The following is a 21612-nucleotide window of genomic DNA, read 5'->3' on the forward strand; positions in this document are numbered from 1 at the left end:
GTGTGTGTGTGTGTGTGTGTGTGTGTGTGTGTGTGTGTGTGTGTGTGTGTGTGTGTGTGTGTGTGCAGGGGAGCGAGGTTGAGTGAAATATTCCTAATTGCCAAGCCCAAGGTTGCCGGTTGCTGGTTTAACGGCTTGATGACTCTAATGGGGCATTGTGTGCCATTTCGATATTGTTGTGGTTAAAAAGCTTTGGCAGCTACAGAGGACGCCTGTCACGGCGGCACGCAGAGGGAGAGGAAAGACGGGCTACGTGTTTGCATGCAGGTGATGGGGGTGTATGTGTGCAGAGAGAGAGGCAGAGATGGAGCACGGAGTGCAGAGTTGTGAATGCGAGAAGTAGAAAATGCAGTTATTCCCTCTTTTTTTTTAACAAACAGCACAGCAAAATGTAAGTGGAGTGGGGCAAAAGCAGAGACACAGACAGGTGTCTCGCTCTCTCTATCTATATATAAAGCACTGGAGGTTTTCTTGGTTTGTAGAGCTGTGACCATAACAGTTTGACCGAAACAATGTACAGATGTGGTAAAAAGAAAGTACAACGTCTTTAAATTCTAAAGTTTTCCATGTCAGGACATAATAAAAATAATCTGTTCCTTAACAGGTCTTTAAATGTGGTAAATACAACATCAGATGTACAACAACACATGAATCAAATGTAGTTGATTAACTGATGATCAGAACGTGTGAGCAAGTGGAAAACATTCCAGTCAGCAACCAGTCTTCCCAGAATGGACCAGTGGAATCCCTCGGAGGTCAGAGGATTAGAGTGATTAGAGGAACTGCTAAAAACCCAAGAGCAACATCTCAGACTCTACAGGCCTCAGTTAGCATGTTAGCTTTAGACTGATAGCAGCACAGGGGTAATGTTATGTAACATGACCTCCAAAAGGGGAAAATGAAGCAAAGCAATTTTAGCCGGCTCTTCTATGAGGCTGAAACTCTCTAACAATACGTGACCTTAGCACAGTGTGGAGCAACCAAGTTACATTATAGCCAGACAAAAAGAACTACATCAAAGTCAACCGCTCTCAAACAGGAAGTCAAAGCAAAAACATTACCAGTGTGGATACTGTGAGTGACCGCAAACTGGCTTTTCTAACTGGTGGAGAAAGCTGAATCTTCCAGCCCAGAGACAAGTTCAGCTCTTCCATATGAATAAACCCTGCAGCACGAATAAAGACAAGGGAAACAAACTAATATTGCAAGAATATGACAACCAAAAAAAGAGAAAACCTGACATCGCCGAAGAAGCAAAACGTGTCAGAGCCTCTTACAGCCGGAGGGGAAAAACCAACCAGCAGAACAACATATGAAACTGCGCTGATTTTTCTTTTAAAATGATTTATTTATCCTCTTTTATTGCTCTCACTGTTGTCATTTAGCTGTAAAGCTATATCTCATCTCATCTTCTCACACACGCACATGTATATATATGTATATACAGACAAGATGAACAAGGTCTCTGCAAACGCGATCCCATTGCGCTCTGATTTTACTTTCAATCCATCAGAAATCCTTGTTTTCTTCATTTGATGATGATGATGATGATAGATCAGTGTAGCTGCTTCACGCGCATTAACTTTAAAGCACACAGAAGTCTGGTCACGAACTCATGTATGCGCCTGTGCACTCGCAGACACGTCTGTGATTCAAGTGTTGGTCATATGTGGAGGTGCGTCTCGAAACTGTGGCCTGGCAGATTTAATTTATTATGAATCTCTGCGTAATGACAGCTTTAATTTAATGCATCTGTGGGGAAATTAGATAGAAATTGCCTTGATTGGCGAGCCATTGTCATTAACTTTGACCAGCTCTCTGACATCATCGTCCATCAACACAACCCTAGTGTGAAGTGTGGAAAGAAAGCGATACGTTTGCTTCTCACTGGTCGGTATCATTGCATTAACTAATGCGAATTAAACATTTCAACGAGTTTGCAAGCATGACCTTGGCTTTGACCCAGTGGGGGATTATTGTGCACAAGTTTCACTAATATCTGACCAACACTCCAGCAGGAGCGCGGTCCTTGTGGATTGCGGATGCCTCACCATGGCAACTCATCAGTCTTTGGCAAGATTACCTAAAAACTACTTTGGTTGCCGTTGTTTGTGTATATTCTTTTCTCAGCTATTGCTAGACTGGGCTTCAACAACAAAAAATGACCGGGTACAGTCGTATGGCGTATTGTCTGTCTTGTCTGTTGGTCTCAAAAGGGCCATATTTTATTATTCTTCAACTATGAAAATGTTGCGTAGCCTGAACCCGACATCAGGCATGCAGCTGAGCCTCGTTCCCACCGCTACATTTTTCTGTCAAGTGCCCTTTGAGCTGGTTTTTACCAACTTTGCTGTCAGCTTTAATACATTATTAAAGCGCATAAGAGAAAGATCTTGTATGTGTCGTTATTAGAATAGGGATTTGCGCCGATATGTGGGTGCATGTAAGATTTAGCAATATGTTGTTAATGGAAGTTACGTGACAAGGCATCTCAGGCAGTATCGCCGAGTGACGCAAAAGTAGTACGAGAACAGAGTAAACAAGTAAGGTAATGGATTAACTGAATAAAAACAATGAGTAATCTGTGAAAAACTGCAAAGGGATGACTAACAACCCCAACACTGCTCAAGCAGGAGAAGGCAGTTTGAATTTTATGTTTTTATGTCTGCTTCTTACAAGTAACGACTACTCTGAGTGTAAATACATTTAATGACCACACTTGGCAAACATGCTGTCAAAAATAGGCTACGTTTGAAAGATTTCGACTTTAGTATGAGTGAGGTAGGGGAAGAGGAGCGTGCAGATTGGCTTATTGTCTTAGCCGTAGTCTTGTTACATGTTTGTGTTGTGGAGACAACTCCCTGCCACTGTCACGCCAGCAAAGCAGATTTGAATTTTAATTGTCATCACAGTGAATGAAAGGAGTCTTCACTGGGGGGAGCCTCACTTGTGTAGCAGAGACAGAGAGGGTGGTCTGTGTGAGTCAGAGATGAAAACATCAACCTCTTTATTTTTTATTTTTTTATTTTAACACGTGTTCTCAGTAATTTCTTCCACTCATAATTTCAGCGTTCGAGAATATTTGTTAGATTCGGTGTCAGAGAATGAGACTCATTCTGTAGTTGTGCCCGTTAAGTCAAAAACACAGGGGATGGGAAAAGAGCAGTGGAGATAAAAGACGAGGGAGATAGAGAGGGTAGTCTTTTGCTTTGGAAAGGATGGGGCGAGGAGGTGGAGAAGGAGGAGGAGGAAGAGGGCGAGCGGAGATAGAGAGGGTGGTCTCGCTACAGACAGTGACTGAGAGCGAGCCTTTATCGTGTTGCCAGGAAAAGAACACAGAAGCACATATCAATAGTGCTGTTATTTTTCTCGTTGCTCTTCATCCCCGTCCTCCACACCCCTCCATCGTTCTCTTCCTTGTGAAGATTCGGCGTTTTGCGCATTTTGCCGGTTTCTACGATTCTTAAGGATAAACGGTGACCCGGGCCTTTGTTTTCTCACTGCACCACATACTGACGTATTGTAGATAAACTGTGAATCTGTGGGTGAGGTGAAGAAAGCCCGATAGTGGGGAGATGGGAATCTGTTTGAGCGTGCGCATGTATGTGTGTGTGTTTGAGCATTCGGTTTTTGTAGTGTGAAGTGGTGAGAAACAACCCCAGCGTGACGATGGCTCGGGGCCTTCGGCTGACAGCGCGGACCAGGTGCACCCTGGGATGCATGATAGATGGAGAGAGGAAGGAAGAAAGGGATTGAGCCAGAGAGGAACAGAAAGAAAGCAGACAGGGACTTTAGCAGGGGAGGCCGAAGACGAGAAGGAAGGAAGTTAGCAGTTGTACAATACAGGGGGAAGAGGAAAGGTTAGAAGGATAAAAGAGGAGACCAAAAGATGGAGAGTGGGGAAAGCTGAGGGCAAGCCAAAGCTGGAGATCGAAATCGGTAGATATGCCTGGAATGGTGGAGATAGCAGCAGAAGAATGCAATGAATGGATTAATAACATCCCTCATATGGATCTCACTGACCTGTGCCTTCCTCTACCTACTCCTCCTCTCTGCATCGCTTCCCTTTGCTAAAGCTAGCATCACCTTTCCCCTCTTCCCTTTTGCTTGAACAGGGGACAAAACAAATATGTCTGACTATAGAAGCATGCTCACCCCTCTGACTCTCTAAACCACTTTACAGCCACTTTGGGACACTCTTCGGTGAACCTCAGAGTCTCCTCTGTCCCCGCTTCCACTCATGAATCTGTGACTTACTCACACTTTTTATGATGGTTGTGTAGTTGCAAATGAGAGAAACGAAAACAAAGAGTCATTGATCTTTTCCCCATACCGCTTCTTTAACTTTCATGGTGGCTTTGGGTAAATCGTTTGAGTATCTATAGGCACAATGCTTCAGTCATCGTGATCTGATATGATGGACAGATTAGCTTGAGGTGATTTAATTTTGTATTTGCACTGGATGTTTCCTACTTGTTTCATTTACTGTCGCTTCATTTTTGTTTTGTTTGTACTTTTAATGGTACTTGTATCCATTTTGAGCAAGTCGCATTGCTTTGGACCTAAAATTCAAATTAAATAGTTAATAGTCTTTTACATGTAACTTGTATTGCCTGTGTGAGGTCTCTATTTTGGCTGTGCAACATACTACAAACCTCAAGTAATTAATAGTATCAGACAGTACGAACAAGAAAAAATTGCCAGAGCAGCCTGTTCTTTCATTCACACAGGACATATTTTCCAAATCAAAACAACATAAACAGCTTTTAGGGCGAGGAGTATCCAAGTGTTTGGTACATTTTATCCTGTCCTGGTTATCTGTTGTCTTTTTTGTTAACTTAACCTTTCCCACAAAAAATTATCAGCTAATGAAACTCTGCTCAGTTCTTACACTTGCTAACTTCTTTAACAAGTAAGCTAGCTATCGATTGCTAGCTAAATTGCTAGCATGTCCCAAAGCTGTGTGTTGCTATTTAAAGGAGTCTTTAATCTGAGTTAAATACCTACAACTTGTTAAGGTTCTACACATGAAACCTCAACGCAAGAGAGCTTCTCATTTAAAGTAAGGCCTCAGTCACACAGGTGTAAAGATGAATCAGCAACTGCAGATCTGATCCGATGGACCGTTTGACTAATGTCAATGACTAATGACTAATATGATATGTCTGTGATCCCGTACAAAAATCAGTCTTGCCAAAGTTATACCTCCATCTTCTCATTTATCCACTCAGCCTCTCCCAGCGGCTCATTCACAGAGACACAGATATAAAAACCAGAGTACACCAATTTAATTTGTAGGCTCACCTTTCCCTCTAGCCACCCTGTTCAGTCTTCTTAGCCTAACTCTATGAGACACACAGACAGACACGCACAAAGAAAGACCTATTACCGTTCTACAAGGACCAGGGGACAAACAAGAGCAGCAGCAGGAAGGGCATCAGACTGCAGAGGCCCCTCTGTGGGTCGTCTGCTAAACTTAGAGCAGAAATGGGCCAGAGAGAAACAATCTGTGCATTTGTGTGTCTGTGCCTTAGTTTGTGGCGAGTCTGAGTGTTAAGTGCTATTACCTTTCACTCAGACGCTGTCTGATTGTGTTAAGACGTGAACCGAAACACCTGTTTGTTAAATTTGTTCTTTTCATCCTTTAAATACCTGGAAGGGGACGTAGCTGTCACGTCCCAACGCAATTATGTTAAAGAAAAATCTGTCAAAAATTATAAGTGCGACCTGGGCTCTTTTTTTTCCTTTTTTTAATTAACTTGAAAAGTACTTAGAATAAGGTCAGTGTTAATTAGATGATGGTCTGACAAATGTGTGAGCTAATTAAGCTTGTATGTGTTTGATTAAAGATAAGTAGACTTCCATGATAAGAAAAGGGATGATGAAGCATGAGAAGAGTGAAGTACGGGAGGGGAAACGAGACACCGCGAGTGAGGCGAGGTTTAATTGAGGTAGAGATAATAATTGTGGGTGAAGCGAGAGAGGGCGAGAGAGAGTGCACGAGGGACGGGGAGGTGGAGGAGGGGGGGGGAGAGGGGAGGATTCGTCATCAATACGTAGTGCATGTGGTGATGGTGGCTTATGCTCACAGGCCTTATCGGAAACGAACACTTGTGTGTTTGTGTGTGCGTTGCCTCGCCCTGCTTCTAGCTCCACTGCGTGCCTGTGTGTGTGTGTGGAGGCCTGTGGCTGTGGCGAGTTTATATCTCCTGCCCACTGTCTTTTAAATTCACTATATTCAAGTGAAGGCCAGCTGTTCCCTCTTTCCTCCCGCCTCACCTCCCACTCCAGCTCTCTGTTTTTCATCCCTCCATCCTCTTTTTCTCTGTCTCAGTCGCTCGCTCGCTCTCTCTCTGGCTGGCTTCTCGTTCCATCAGGCAGTGCAGCAGCAGTCAATAGCACAACCCCCCCCCCCCCTCGCTCAAGTTCAAAAGATCCTTTATAGGCAGGATAGAAATATGCATTGCCAAAAACCTCCCAGCAACAGACACCATCATCTCACTCTCCCTGGCTTTCTCTACCTCAGTCTTTGTCTCTCTCTCTTTCACACACACTCCTCTTTTTTCCCGAATGCTACTTCCTCACTAAAAACAGATGCCTCAATGACACATAATGCTCATAAAGTTATATAAAAATAGCAGTTCTTATGAGTTAATTGGGATCTAAGCCTTGCCCCACATTCTCACATGCTGTTAAGGGGTTTTCTTGCTTTTTTATGCTTGTGAATTTAGGATAAATATTCATTCTTAATATGAAGTCTGTTTCATTGTGAGCCGTGGAATAGACACGGCATAGTTAAAGATATGTAAAGTAAATACGAACCTACAGGCACAAATTACAGTGCTGCACAGTAGTCTTAAGCCACCCTTTATTTCTGAAGGTCTGCTTTTTTACTCATTTTCAGTCCAGCATTTACACCTGACCATTTTTAGGGAAATGTTTGTTTATTTGTTAAGCCACCAATGAATCATTCAAGCATAAAAAAAGACCTTACCCGAGTGATAAAGGAGTGTTGTGTCTACACATAACAGCAAGCTTAGCAAATAACCTATTTTAAATGTTATCTTTAGGTGAATTGTTACTTGCAGCCTGTCACTACGGCACATCATTTGTTCCCATTTCTTTACTTGAATCTGTGAAAAATGCCAAAGATAACACAGATAGGCATAAACTAGTATTTTTGCACCAACAAGCTGATTCTCAAAGAGCTATTAGCTGAAAACATGGTGTACAGTGTGTCCTTAAACATTTTTAACCTGGACAAAAGGACAAAAGAAGAAGTGGTGGGACTAAAAAGTATCTCCAGCAGATAAACAGTATCTGCATCTGTCATGTCCTTAAGAAACAGGAAAAACAGACCAGCAAAGACTTGACACAGGACCTGCGAGATGCATCTGACCCTTCAGTCGATCCATCTACTGTTGACTGAAGCCTCATTAGAAAGAAGTCTCAATGGAAGGGAGGCTGTCAAGAAGCCATTATTAAGGAAGGGAAACAGGGAAAAGGCTGTGTCATGCTAGATTACACAAGAACTGGGCTGAAAATCAGTGGGAACAACTTTATGGAGTGATGAATCCAGATTTGATATTTTTGGTTCAAATCATCATCAATTTGTTCAGAAGAGGTCAAGACTGAGCTAAAAAAGTGACTCCCCTTCATTTTTAGCACACTGCCTTGTCGGAAAAATATACCTGGATAGAAAAACACACATGGATTGGCCCAGACATCAACATTATTGAAGCAGTGGGGGACCATCCTGACAGAGAACAGAATAAAAGGCAGTAACATCCAAAGAAGAGCTTTAAATGTCCTTCAGAAAGCCTGGAGAACTATTCCTGAAGACTACTTAAAGACATAACAAGAAGCTGCCTAAGAGAGATCAGACTACTGAAGAATAAAGTTCATCATACAAAATATTAACTCTCGATCTTGTTAAAGTTAAACAAAGTTAAACTATGTCTTTTTTATTGCTGATATTTCAATACTAACTTGGCTAGTATTGAAATATCTGCTTGGCTAAGCTAAGCTAAGCTAGCTACTATGGCTAGCTTAGCTTAGCTTAGCCAAAAGGAAGGAAGGTTTGTTTTCTTTGCCAGGAAATACTAACTGCTTCCAGGATGGTATGCTGTGATGTGATAATTATGAGGATACAGTTACCCAGAAAGCTTGCAGTTACAAAACAAGTTAAGCTTTCCTTTTTAAATGGTGAATCATGCATTTACAGGGCCGTGCCGGGATAACATAGCAAAGCAAGAAGATGTATTTCCAATATATTCCAAGCCTGCTTGAAATGATAAACAAATAGTTCGTTAATTACAATTGAATTACACAAAAACATCTTCAGAGCCACATTACATCAGCACAAACTAAACCAAAAATAAATAAAATGTTCACAGTAGATCAGGTGACGAATGGACTGGCACACCTTACCTTGGAACTATATTAGTTCACTCCATTAGTCCAAATTGCTTCCCACTAAAACCTCAGCTGACACGTATCCTCCGACAGCCATGATTTATTTTTACGCAAATGGCGCTATGTTGGTTTTCAGTTGCAGTAAAACATAAAGGAGCGTGAGCATTACATCTGTAGCTGCACGTAAACATGTAGCTACAGAAAGCAAAATGCAGCTAATGTAAGCCAAAAATGCTTGCTCTTGACCCCTGTGTTCCCATTTAGTATGTGCTTTATGTGATCACGCTGCGATGCACTTTCCCGTTTAACGGTGCGCCTCATGTTGTTTTACTATGTCATTATTTGTGTGGAGTGTGCGTGAGTGCCTGTGTGTGTCTAAAGCAGCACCCTGGTATTATTCTGTGATTGCGGTGTTGATTTGTCTTTTTGTGTTGGAATCCTCACTTGGAGGATGGGTTTCGATTGCCGCTGCTGCTGCTGTGTATGTGTGTATGCTAACAAGAGATTTTGTGCCTGCCTAAATGTGTTTATATGTGTGTTTAAAGCGAATTATGTGTGTGTATTTTTGTATGTGTGTGTGTGCATATTCCAGAGCAAGATTGGAAGTGGGTCTATTTCTTTTGCAGTCACTGATGTGCCCCTGTGTGTGTAATTGAAATACCTGAGTTATTGACTCTCCCTCCTCTCCAAGTCAAATAACTGCTCCAGGAGTGTGTGAGTGCACTCATTTGGAGGCTCTGGGGCAGAGCAGGCAACTCTGGCAGACCAAGACCTATCAACCACAGAATACACACACACACGTGCATACCTAGTACAGAGCCTTTATGAGGCTAAATCTACTCAACTGCAGACACGCAGGCACACCGAGGCAACGTTAGAGGCAGAAAATCACACACATATGTATTAATAGAGGTGCTCACACGCACAGTCGTATGCCCAGAATACATTACATTAACTTCAGTGGATCATATAGGAATGGAGATTTGCAGATGACATGCGGCAGCCAGTGCATTGCCTTTAGTTTCCTTATTAGTCTGCCCAGTTGATGGATGAGGTAGGGGGGAGTCTAAACCTAAGCTTATGCCAGCCTTTGGATACAAATTAGAGTTTTTTCATGGGACTTGCTTTTTGTCCTCATTAGAGGGATGCCTCCTATAATGTGACAGCATCCCTACAACCTGAGTAATACCTGACTTCTCTCCCATCGACACACACACAAACATATGCTCGCGTACATACACCATTTTGCACAAACACACACGTTTCACACAGAGGAAGGCACACGTGTCTCTCCTCTCTCTTCCTCTTTCTGACAGCAGAAGTCCTGTCTCTGTGGTTGAACAACTCAGGCTTAGCCTCCTCTGTAAATGGGTGGCTGACTGCCTGACACACACACATACACACACATTCACATACGCGCTCACACACCTCCGTTTGCCTGCTCCTTCACTGACTCCTGGCTTCCTGCCCCTCACTCGCTCCATGCAGGATCACAGCCGTCTGCCAGCCTGCCCTGTTCTTCTCCATTCATCCCATTGTCACCACATTGTCCTCTGCCTCTGTCCCTCTGGAGGCTTCAAATCTCAGCTACATCCCCACTGCTTTTTTTTAAAAACATTTTTTGTACATCTCTATCTTTTTTTCCCTAGCTTGCTTAATTCCTTTTCCCTCCCTTTGGTTTCTCTCTGCTCTTTTCTCTTATCAGCTCTCTCTTCTGTGGTTTTATCTGCTCTTTCTCTGCCTCTCCTTGTATCTCTCCATCTCTCTCTCTCTCCCCTGTCTCCACCGGCCATTCATCCCAGCGTATTGTGTTGTATAGTGTATTGTTGCCTGTGTACAGTAGCCAGCACTGACGTCAGCTGTGGATCCACAGAGAGGACAGTGAGCGGCTGTGAGGTGTTTTCAAAGCCTTGCTGGCCGGCTTCTTGTGCCTGGCTGACTGACTTGCTGGCCCTCGAATCCCCCTGTGGGAATTTTAATGCTCGCTAATCGATCACCTCATGCCAGCAGAGGTGATAATGTGGCCAGTCCCTAATTATTGTTGCTGTAAATGAAGAGTGGTGTTTGCAGCACTTCATTTTAGTCAAGCTACCAGCGTCTTTTCTTTTTTTTTTCTTTCTCCAGTATCTCCAAACCCCACCTCCCGATTTTGCATTTGCCTTGCTCTTCTTTGAGCGTGTACTATTCTCAAAGGCTAATGAAAATTCTGCAGACCTCTGGCACTCTGAATGAGTGTGCTGGACAGCACATTAATACTGCTCTTAAGAAAAGAGAGATAGAAGGAGAAGGCCAGAGGAAATGGTGGTGGGGAGGCAGGGCGGCAGGGGTGCTCTATAGAGGATAAAGTGGGGGGGGGGGAGCGGGAGTGCACAAGTCTGGAAATTCAATTATAACCGTGCCCTGGCAGTAATTCCAGTGGTATTAATGGGACGGCAGAGCGAGAGACGAGATGGATAGAGATGAAGAATGAGAGAAGAAGGGGCAGAGAAGAGACAGAAAGTTGAGCAACAAATGGATTCGAGTTAGCAGCGAAACACGGCACGACGTCAGAGCTCGCATCATTTTTTCATGATCTCGAGACACAGCTCTTACACCGGAGCTGTGTTTATATTTCAAGCAGCACGGGGATAATGACATGTTTTCACCCTCATGGATGCAACGCGTTACCCTCATTACTTGCAAGAGTTCTCATCTTACATGCTCGCCGTACACCTCGACATGCTGCCTCAATCGCGCAGCCCTGATCTCGGTAATGCAGCAACAAGGTAACAGATCAACCCACGTGAATCCCCTGGGAGGGCCAGGTTAGCGTTTGATGATGAATGAAGTGCATAAAGAGTCCTAAGACGCCGGCACCAGTTCTGCCTGTTTGCCTGGTCTTACTCTCAGCTTCAATTTGCTCACATGCAATTGAAAAAAAACAAAAAACAGCCTCATTCTCATTCATATCATTTGCCACATTAGAAGCATGAATGCTGTGACCATAAACACACTACTGTACATTGTGTACACGCAAGTTGGACACTCGCAGAATGACTCACAGACACAAACACACATGCAAAATAACCTGCTCATGTTGCAGAACTGCAGAGTCCTGTCTAGACGAGTATTTCTCACCTCCTCCTCTTCTTCTGTCCACCTCGGTATTCTGTTTCAACACTCACGGCAAGACGCAGGCTCGGATATCAGTATGTAAGCAGTGTTTATTGGAGTGTCTGTAATGCTGTTTGGTTTGGTGTACATTTAACGTCTGTAGACTGAGTTTCTCCCAGCAGACAGACTCAGTCAGGGGTTACTGTGTGCCATTTCTTGTTTGTTAGTTAAATCTAGTACTGTGCGGGCTAAAAAATGGCCTTGTTGGCTTTAATAAAACAAAAATGATGAACACGACCTGTGAGATTAAGGACAGCAGCTTGAAGCCCTCAGAATTTGCTCCAGCCACCCCCGTGTACAAACTCATTAACAGAGTCATAAAGGCAACTAATGAAAATCATGACCGGTATCATTACAAGACCACTGGTGTCCTCTCGCCTTTTCCCTCTGCGAGCGAGAGAATAAAGGCAACTAAATTAATGTTCACACCAATAATGTTACAAAAACACCGCCGTCCTTTAAGTAGCAGCTATTCTCCTCTGCGTGTGCGCAGCCACCTAAATTAAAGTTCAGACCAGTGTTGTTGCATAACCGTTTACACTCCACATTTTTGTCCTTCTGTGTGTTTTTCTGTCACTTTCAGGATGACAACTCCATGTTCTTTCAGTTCGGCCCCTCCATCGAGCAGCAGGCGTCAGTCATTTTGAACATCATGGAGGAATACGACTGGTACATCTTCTCCATTGTCACAACGTACTACCCGGGTTATCAGGACTTTGTCACCAAGGTAACCGTGCAGCTGATACAACACATACAATCAATCAGGATGAAAGAGATGCAGAACTTATGATGTGGATGTGTTCCCAAAAGCCTAGGCATTTTTAAAAATCCAATATCTAAGTTAGATATTAGTCAGAATATTCACTTATACTCCCAAATCTTTGCAATCAGGGATAATAACAATTAAATAATAAAAATAATAATTCAAAAAAAGTCCAAAAATACATGTAGTTACAAGTAAGATTAAAACATAAATGTACTAACAAACAGACAAAATATATATAATATAATTTTGAATTTGATTTAGACGCTTGATTTTAACACATAAAGCACTACAGTTTTACTCACTAAAACCACAAGCAACTGTGTGTTAGCCCTGCGACAGACTGGCGACCTGTTCAGGGTGTACCCTGCCTCTCGCCCTATAACAGCTGGGATAGGCTCCAGCACCCCCGCGACCCTGAAAAGGATAAGTGGAAGCGAATGGATGGATGGATGGATGGATGGATGGATGGATGCTCCAAAAGGCACGGACATGACAAACGCACTTCAGTGTTCAGTGACTCTGATTAGCCTAGCAGTCAGCTATCAGCTACAGAGGCCTGACAAAAATAATAGGGTTTGAATTTTTTTTGTCTTGTTAAAGACTAAAGCAAAGTACATTGTGGTAATCAGCTCCTTCTACCCACTGCAGATTCGTAGTACCATCGAGAACAGCTTTGTGGGCTGGGAATTAGAGGAAGTTCTACTACTTGACATGTCTGTGGACGACGGCGATTCGAAGATTCAGAACCAGCTGAAGAAACTCCAGAGCCCTGTTATTCTTCTCTATTGCACAAAAGAAGAGGCCAACACTATCTTTGAGGTGGCCCACTCTGTTGGAATCACGGGCTATGGCTACACGTGGATCGTGCCCTCGCTGGTTGCTGGAGATACTGTTGTAGTGCCGGCCGAGTTCCCCACAGGTAGGAAATCTGAAACTGAACCAGAGTTCGGACTTAAAATTGGATCACAATGAAATCATAATAAATGATCTTTTATTGCTTTCAACTTAAATCCTACACATGTGGAGTTTAACATTTACATAACATTCAGTGATTAGGTGAGAATTTGGAGTGTTACAAATACATCCATTTTCAGTACAGAAGATTGTAAATGAACCACGGCAGACCCGATAACATTTTTATGCTTTTCAGCATACTTTGTTATTACTATTGCTTTTCACAATCACACGGCTGCAGCTTTGCAGCTTGCAGTCATGCACCTACCAACAACAACAACAAGGCGTGATTGCAGATGCTGCTCAGGTGTGTCCGCCTCCCCTGCAGCGTCCCTGCAAACCACGCCCGCCACAAAGATGTTGCCCTAAAATGCTTGTTTTAAATCATAATTGTACGTACCAAAGTTACCAAAACATGTAAATGGCCCAGCTTTTATTGCTAGTTGTGTCAGCTTTAGCAACAAAGCTGCAACCAACACCTCCGATAATCAAAGATCGGCCTCTGCATGGCTGCTGTGGAAATTTTTGCAGAACTGCATAGTGGATCCACACTGGATCTGTTGTTTTCTCAGTTCACGCTGCAGCATGTCAGTAGGGTTCAAGTCTTGACTTTGACTTCACCATAAGTTTAGTTTATTGCTTTTAAGCCGTTCACAGGGGGGGTAATTCTTGTGTTCAGGATCACTGCACCACTGCATACCCCAGAGTGACAGACTGATGACCTGCCATTGTCCCCACTGTCACTGTCAGAGACTTTCTTTAAGGGAGCAGAATTCATGTTTTCTGCAATAATCACAAGTCGGCCTGTAGCAACATAGCATCTCCACTTTATACAGCTTCCCTCAGCTTTGACCGTTGGTAGAATGATTTGTTTGTCTTTGTTTGGTTTATGCAAACTGTGATGAGACTCTTGGCCTCGAACAAATCCATAGAGTATTCTTCCAAAAGGTTTTGTTGATGCAAAATTAATAAAAGCCTTAATGTACTGTTGGGATAGCACTGATTTTCACTTTACCACTTCTTGTTGCCATTTTAGCCCAGAGCCTTCAGGTTAGCAGAGTAATAAACTGACCTTTGTTGAGTTTAGACGTGACTTTCTTTGGATGTTTTTGTTGGGTTGTTTGAGACTTTCCAGAAGTTGTCACTGTATTAGAGGAATTCTGGAAGGTCAAGCACCTCTTTGAAAGTTCAATCTTGTTTCAAAATCTTCTTTTATAGATAAATCCTTTGTGGACGTGCCTTAGAAATAGTCTCATAAACCTTTCCAGAAAGATACTTCAATCACATTTTTTTCCTTGTCTCATGTCTTTTGGCACACTGTGCTAATGTTGAGACTTGAATCGGGACTGGCAATGTATATTGTGCAGACTATATATGAAAGTTAAAGATGGCCACTCAAATGAGGCAAAGAGTTTCCCCGCCCATTGACGTCCTTACAAGTTGACAGCCTGAGGACTCGCCCCCTGCTGGCACTTAGAAAGAACACAAGTTTTAATTTCTTCATTTGCTTCATTTTTCATAAGAAAAAGAAGCTGCAGCCGAGCTGTGGTATATGTCACGGCTGCCGAGGCGAGCCGTGTGGAGTTGGAAGAAGGACCCAAGATGCAGGCAGTGGATGAGATACCGGTGGTTTTATCTACAGAGGTGTAGTGGCAAACAAACAGTGGGGCATAACAAATAACTAAAGACACCTAAACTGGGAGGACTAAAAATAAAAGACCTGGGAGCATACGACAACGGGATGAGAAGCAGAGAGACGCAGACGAGGAACAGGACACCGTGGAAGACAGGGTAACAGACTGACACGGAGTTACACAGAACTTAAACAATCATCATCTAGAAAATGATAACAAACTAAAAGCGCTGGGTCACCGACCCAGGACCATGACAGTATATACTGCACCACATTACAGAAAAGTGTTTTGTTTCATTTCCAAAACAGTGATAATGATATAGTAAACTTCTTTTAGATCGGTCCTAAAACCGACTCTCTGTATTTGAAAATCATAATGATCCGAGTAGAAACAAAACCAAAGACGGACAAAGACGGACGGCAGAACCACTGAAAAGCTATTCCTTAAATTTTCTTTCCAGTTCACTGTTGGATTGTTTTGTAAGACAAACTGACCTTTTCTAACAAGAAATGAGGAAGCCTCTTTTCTCCACAGCACCACCGGAGGTAACCTTTTCAGGTCAAATGTGAAACCAAAGTGATGTCTAAGTTGGGGCACATTAAAACACTCAACCTGCTCACGCAATTTGTCAGGCAAACCTGTCAGGCTGACTCATCGAAAACGACACTCAGCGCTTGGGGGTGGACAGACACTTTTTAGAAAGGCCATCTCTCAGTGGGAATCAAACCTTTAACTGTTAGTGATGTCCCCACCGTGCTAACTAATGGAACTTTCCTCAACTTTTGGCTCTCTGTGGGAGAGAAAACTGTAGAGGAGGTAGTATATCTAAGCTAGACGTATGAGCACTGTAATTTGTTGGTGTTTGGCTGGTTGATTTACAACGGAGGGGCGAAATTACACTGCCGCCTGTTCTCAGCAGTTTCTGGGAAATGGTTTTCCAGGCGGAACCTGAGACCGTTGTCCCGTTCAGGCACCGTAACTCAAACCTTTTACCTCTGTTCCCCTATTGGCACCCACAGATGATTTACTCTTGAGTGGGAGCTAGGAGTGTGTTTGCAGGCCGGTCTGTATGTGTGTGTGCTTTTGTTTTTGTTTCAGTGTGTGATGTCTATGTGCATTTGTCTGTGAAAGTTACGATTGGTTCAGGGTTTAATTTGCATGAGAAAATAATGAGCGAATGTAATCAAATGGGTTGTGTGTTTGCGCACTGCCGTGTACTTCATATGGTGAAGGACGACCGGTGTTTACTCGTTGGACAGGGTGAACCGAATTCTGTGCGCGTTTGTGTCCGTGCGTGTGCGTTTGTGTCACTCTGTCTGTTACAAATTAGGGTTCCACTCTATAAAGTCTGATATATCACCGTATCAGTTATGTAAATCACACAACAACGTCCCTCTTGATTTATGTTGCCGCTGAGATAATCGCGTCTCGCTCATGTACCGCCTGGATGATTGCAAAGTAGAGCTGCGTCGATGGACACACACAAAACTCTTTCAGTTAACACTCAATTATCATGACATGACTCACATGGGACAAAATGACACATTTCAGGCTAAATGTCGTCCTCCTGTTTCGTGTGTGATGAACAGGATACAGAATGTGCCAAAATAACCGCACAGAATTCTCAAAGTAAGACGACTTTTTATGACGTCGCTTGTGTCAAAAACATGATTATTTAGATCATACCTTTACTTAAAATGTCATTAATACAGTGTTTTAAGACAGCATGCAAAGAAACCATGAGTATCCAGATGGCCAAGCTTTGATTCACAGCTCTTCTCCTGTAGGATCTGTGCTTGTTCGTGCTGCTCCTGCCAGAAATATGAAAGTGATGGTTGGCTGATGAGTTTCCTTTAAACAGCTTCAGCAGTGACAGTCTGTAAAACCTGTACTGAGAACAGCCTCACCTTTCTAATCACTAAAATGCTAAAGCTTTCCAAATGCCTCTGCTTTGTGGTTTTGTCTTGAAGTGCAAAAACGTAGAAGAATAGCATCAAAATCCTAGCAGCCTAAGAAAGTTAGCAACTGTTAACTCTATATTGCCCTGACAAATATTTATCAGCTTGATGACATATTGGCATATAACAAACACGAGTCTACATATGACAACTTATGAGTTGTCCAGAAAGACGCCAATTTAAAAACGTTATTTTTTTCTGGAGTGAAGCAGGGAAGAGGGGAGAGAAGGGAAGACATGCAGCAAAGGACTGCAGGTCAGACTCTAACCCGGGCCTACTGCTCTCTGGTCAATACTTCCAGGCATGTAGACACGTGTAAGAAGATCCGCTGAAGTTCTGAATATCTGAATGGGGATAAAAAGGTCATTTCAGTGACCGAACGTGGCGTAGTTGTTGTTGTCAGAAATTGCTGATCCACTGGGACTTTCCCACACAACCATCTCTAGGGTTTACAGAGAATGGCCTAAAAAGTGATCGAGTAAACAGGTTTTCTGAAGGTGAAAATGAAAATAACCCCTCATTACAGCCGAGGTATTCATATAAACACAAAACACATTAAATCTTGAAGCAGATGGGCTTCAACAGCAGCTAAGAGCAGGAAACTGAGGTTATTGTTTTCACAGACTCACCAAAATTGCACAATAGGAGTTTGGAAAAACACCGTCTGGTCTGATGAGTCTTGATCTTTCTTAAGGTATTCCATGTGAGAGTCAGCTTTCATACCGTTTAGGTATGAAAACATGGATCCACCCACGTTGTATCAGTGGTTCAGGCTCGTGGTGTTGGTGGAAATGGTGTTGGGGACGTCTTAGTTCCAATTAAGCATTACTTCAATGTCACAACCTGCCTAATTATTGTTGCTGACCATATCAGTCTGGTTTCTGAGTTTCAGTCTGGTTTCTGAATCTATGAGGAATTAAGCAGCTCTGAACACAAAAGATGATCCAACCTGGGACTAGCAAGGTGTACCTAATAATGCAGCTAGTGTGTGTATGTAGGACATGCTTGCATGTTTGTTTGTGGCATCAGTTGGGATAGTTCTGGAAAAACCAGCATGCCTTGTGTAAGCATCGAGATCAGAAAAGCCAAATTAAGCCTGCAGCAAGTGGCAGTCAAGCGCACCAACTTCTGAATCAGCACAGAGTGAAATGACACCGCGACACCGCATGTGACTGTTGGTTTCGCTGGTTGTGTCCTCTGTGGACTCTGGCGGTTCAGGGTTCACCAGGAGGTGCATGCTAGCTGTGGGCCTAATTTACTTACAAGGCACACTTAATAATTTGCACCGTGTGTGATGAAGAGCCTCCAAATCTCACGGGTAATTCCGCTGATCCCTTCCTTAAGTAGCGCTTTGGGAAACCATCTCTTCACCCACTCCTTCTTCCTTCTTGCTTCTCTATATTTTGCTGCTGTTCCCTCACTTTTCTGTTTTTTTCTTCTGTGTTACTATTTCAGCCTCCTCTGACTTGCTCCCAAGTCTCAGCTCCCTTCATCTTCCTGTGTTTCTTGAGTCTGTATCTTTGTGTCTCTGCTGCTGCCTGACTTTCTCTCTCTTCTGCTCATTCTGTCACTCTTTCCCCTCCTCTTCCCTCTCAGCTCTCTCTCTCCTACTAACAGCCTTTCTGTCTCTTTTTTCCCTTGATCAAAGTTGCACACTACTGCCACACACACTGTGTTAACGTAACCACCCAGTCTGACATCACTGGCATTAATAAACTGTTTCCAGAAATATCTGCTGTTATGCTTTCCGATCAGTTTGCTTATTGTGGATGCGTTGTGTCTGCAGTGTGATTTAGGTTGTATGTGTGAGAGGGAGATGTCCTGCCACATTGTAATACCTTGTTACACGCCCAAAAGAGAGCTGCGACAATAAGACATCAAACCGTCCGCCCGCGTGCTCCCGACACACACGTCTCGCCTATGTCTTCCTGGGAAGAAAGTCGCGCCCTTAAAGCAATAAAAAGTCAAGCATGTAAAAAGGAACGGGGAACGGAGTGAGTGGTGAGAAAGTGTCGACAATGTGTGACATGAGATGTGGTCCTGAAGGGCCTGAGCTGTCAGTGCAGAGGCCCCGTGAGGAAGGCAGGTTGCCAGGCTGCCTGTCTATTTCTGCACGCTGACATGGTAGCGGGCTGGCTGACATGTGGTCATACATTGTCAGATAGATGCAGACCTGCTGATGGACAGAAAGATGGACAGATTAAATAGAAGAGAGTCAGATAAATTACAAGCTTACAAACCCTGAGAGCTTGAACCCAGGGGGCCTCTAATGGCTCCTAAACAATCAGCTGTTGGCTGTTTTCAGAAGTCATAAAGGCATTTTTGTAGCCAATTTTAAACGCGGAGGTAGTTAAGACTTTTGACTTGAAAGGTTTGAGCGTTAAATTGTTTGTTCGGCAATGCCTACCACTGATTCAGCCACTGCTGTCACACCTTCTCTAACATGACCGCCGAACACAGAAACGCTTGCTTTTTTCTTAAAAGAAAAAAAAAAAGAGATTTCCATGTTTGCATGTTTGCTGATTGGATCCTTTTAGTAATAATTGGGTGGTGAACATTTTAACTTTACACCACCCAATTAATATTAAACTTACACCTGCTCCAACTTTGAACTGTAACCTAAGCCAAGAAGGCATGAAATTGTTACCAAATGATGCTCCAAAATGAATCCTTGTGTACCGTGCTTAAGGACAATCCCCTTGTTAAATCCAGCATGATGAAGTCCTGAACCGCTGAACACGGGAACTTAATGACTGGTCATTAAAAAGAGATAAAGATTTATTGCTGGGAAACATGCACCATGAGTAATCAATTAATGATGACTATTAGTCATGGGTTTATCGTAATTAAAATTGAATATTGTAATGGATTTTATTGCCAATAACACCAGTTTAATATCAGTGAAACTCATTTTCATAGCATCTGTGTTTAATACATCCAAAAGAGCCTAACAGTAAGTTAATGCCTTTTTTTTAAACAAAAAATGTAACATTAAGAAAATATTTTCACATTCATGCAAGTTATTGTCGGGTTTTTAGGATACCTACAGGAAATTTTGTGTTTGCGATTCGCTGCCTGCCACCAGGCTGTCCTCAGCCTCGAGAATGCTTCGAATACCTACAGAGAAGGACGTGGTGGAGGAACGACAGGTATCCTGGCAAACAGCTGAATGGGCTGATGGGCACTTGGAAGGGCATCGGGAGAGATGGGCATGGAGGCACACAGACAGAGAGACCTGCAAATAAATGTTCCTAAACATTTGACAGATTGTCAAATGCGAACAGGAGTCGGGCAGACAGAAGGACAGATAAGCAGGCGTGCCGAGAGTGCAAAGGCCGACAAACAGACCGTACAGAACGTACTTTAGACAGACAGATGGACAAACACAGCAAGATGATAGACTCTTAGTCAGTCAGAATGGGAGTGCTATTCATCTGCTCCCTGAGTCACTACGTAGTGTATGCTCTGTCTCTTGGAGTGTGTTCAAAGCATGTACACTCTATATATCCTAGCACACTGATCCCCCTGTCTCCCCGGTTTAGTTTCCTCCATCTGTCCGTCTCGCTGTGTCTTCACTTTCCTCCGTAGAATCACTCCTTCCCTTCTCACCTCCCTTTAAAACAAAAAACCCCTCATCTACCTTCTTTCTGCATTTCCTCTAAACGATCTCTCTCCTCTTCTTGCTTCCAGGCCTGCTCTCTGTCTCCTATGATGAATGGGACTACGGCTTAGAGGCGCGGGTTCGCGATGGTGTGGCGATCATCACTATGGCGACTTCTACCATGATGATGGACCGCGGGCCTCACACCCTCTTGAAGTCTCAGTGCCATGGAGCTCCTGACAGAAAGACCCCCATCTCAGGCAACCCCAACGAAGTGCTCAGGTGAGTGAAGGTGGAGAGGGCGTAGCATGTCAGAGCAGCATGATCACACTTAATGGACCCAGTCTCAGTTAGTTTATCTGGTTTCGTCGGCACTTATAGTATTGCACGCAAAGCAACACTGTGACATTTAGATGTACGATTCGAGGGTCTTTGTTGTCATTATGCAAGGATAACGAAATTATAGTTTTATTTTCATTTTTCTACATTTGTGACACAACTTCCAGTGACGCTGGAAATAATTAGAGTCCGTCTGCTATCAGTTTACAATGAATGGAGTCGAGTTGGCAATGGCATGCAGTCTGTTGCGGTGATTAACACAGTGAATTAAATCAGTGAAAATCACAAGTCTGTTGCTGTCTGCATATACAGAAATTTGCATTAATCACAAATTCACATTAGCCACTTATACTCAGAGTCCAGCCAGAAACAGAATTTCATGCCCCTTTACTGTTACCTGGACAAATACCTGTTAGTTAACAGAAGTCTGAGATTGAACTATGATCTGGCACATCTTCATTCAGTTCTGAAACAGCAAAAAAACTTTTAAGCAGGGAAAACAAAAAGATTAAGTAGCATTAAGTGACATCTTGGATCTTACTTTTATTAATCACAGAGCTTCTGGTGGTGTGGTTTGCGTTCTTTATCAGTAAGCCTGCTTTCCCATAAAACGTTCAGCTCTCTGCTGGATGTTGCCACTTGCGCGCTGCTTGAATATGTCATTCTGCAGTAGTCTCGGTGTTCTCTAGGAACCACGATCCTTTTCCTTTGCTTTCTGCCCTGCAGCAAGTCGGCACATATCTCACGAAAACCAGCTCTGTGGTGCAAACCATGCACTTCTGTACAATATAG

At 43.2% G+C, this 21612-nt stretch overlaps 1 protein-coding gene across 5 annotated transcripts in view; it reads left to right on the top strand.

The window, feature by feature from the left end:
• The window catches only part of LOC102313818 (glutamate receptor ionotropic, NMDA 2B), a 141005-nt gene that overhangs the window by 64947 nt on the left and 54446 nt on the right, over window positions 1–21612 (top strand). For all 5 annotated transcript variants that reach the window (XM_005940750.3, XM_042220232.1, XM_005940751.3 and 2 more), the window contains 3 exons: window positions 12152–12295; window positions 12983–13253; window positions 20571–20763. In XM_005940750.3, coding sequence (XP_005940812.1) covers window positions 12152–12295; window positions 12983–13253; window positions 20571–20763 — 608 coding nt within the window. The remainder of the gene's footprint in view (window positions 1–12151; window positions 12296–12982; window positions 13254–20570; window positions 20764–21612) is intronic.

Source organism: Haplochromis burtoni, unplaced genomic scaffold (assembly GCF_018398535.1).
Source record: "Haplochromis burtoni strain Fernald_Lab_line unplaced genomic scaffold, NCSU_Asbu1 Contig_45, whole genome shotgun sequence".
Classification (NCBI taxonomy): Eukaryota; Metazoa; Chordata; class Actinopteri; order Cichliformes; family Cichlidae; genus Haplochromis; species Haplochromis burtoni.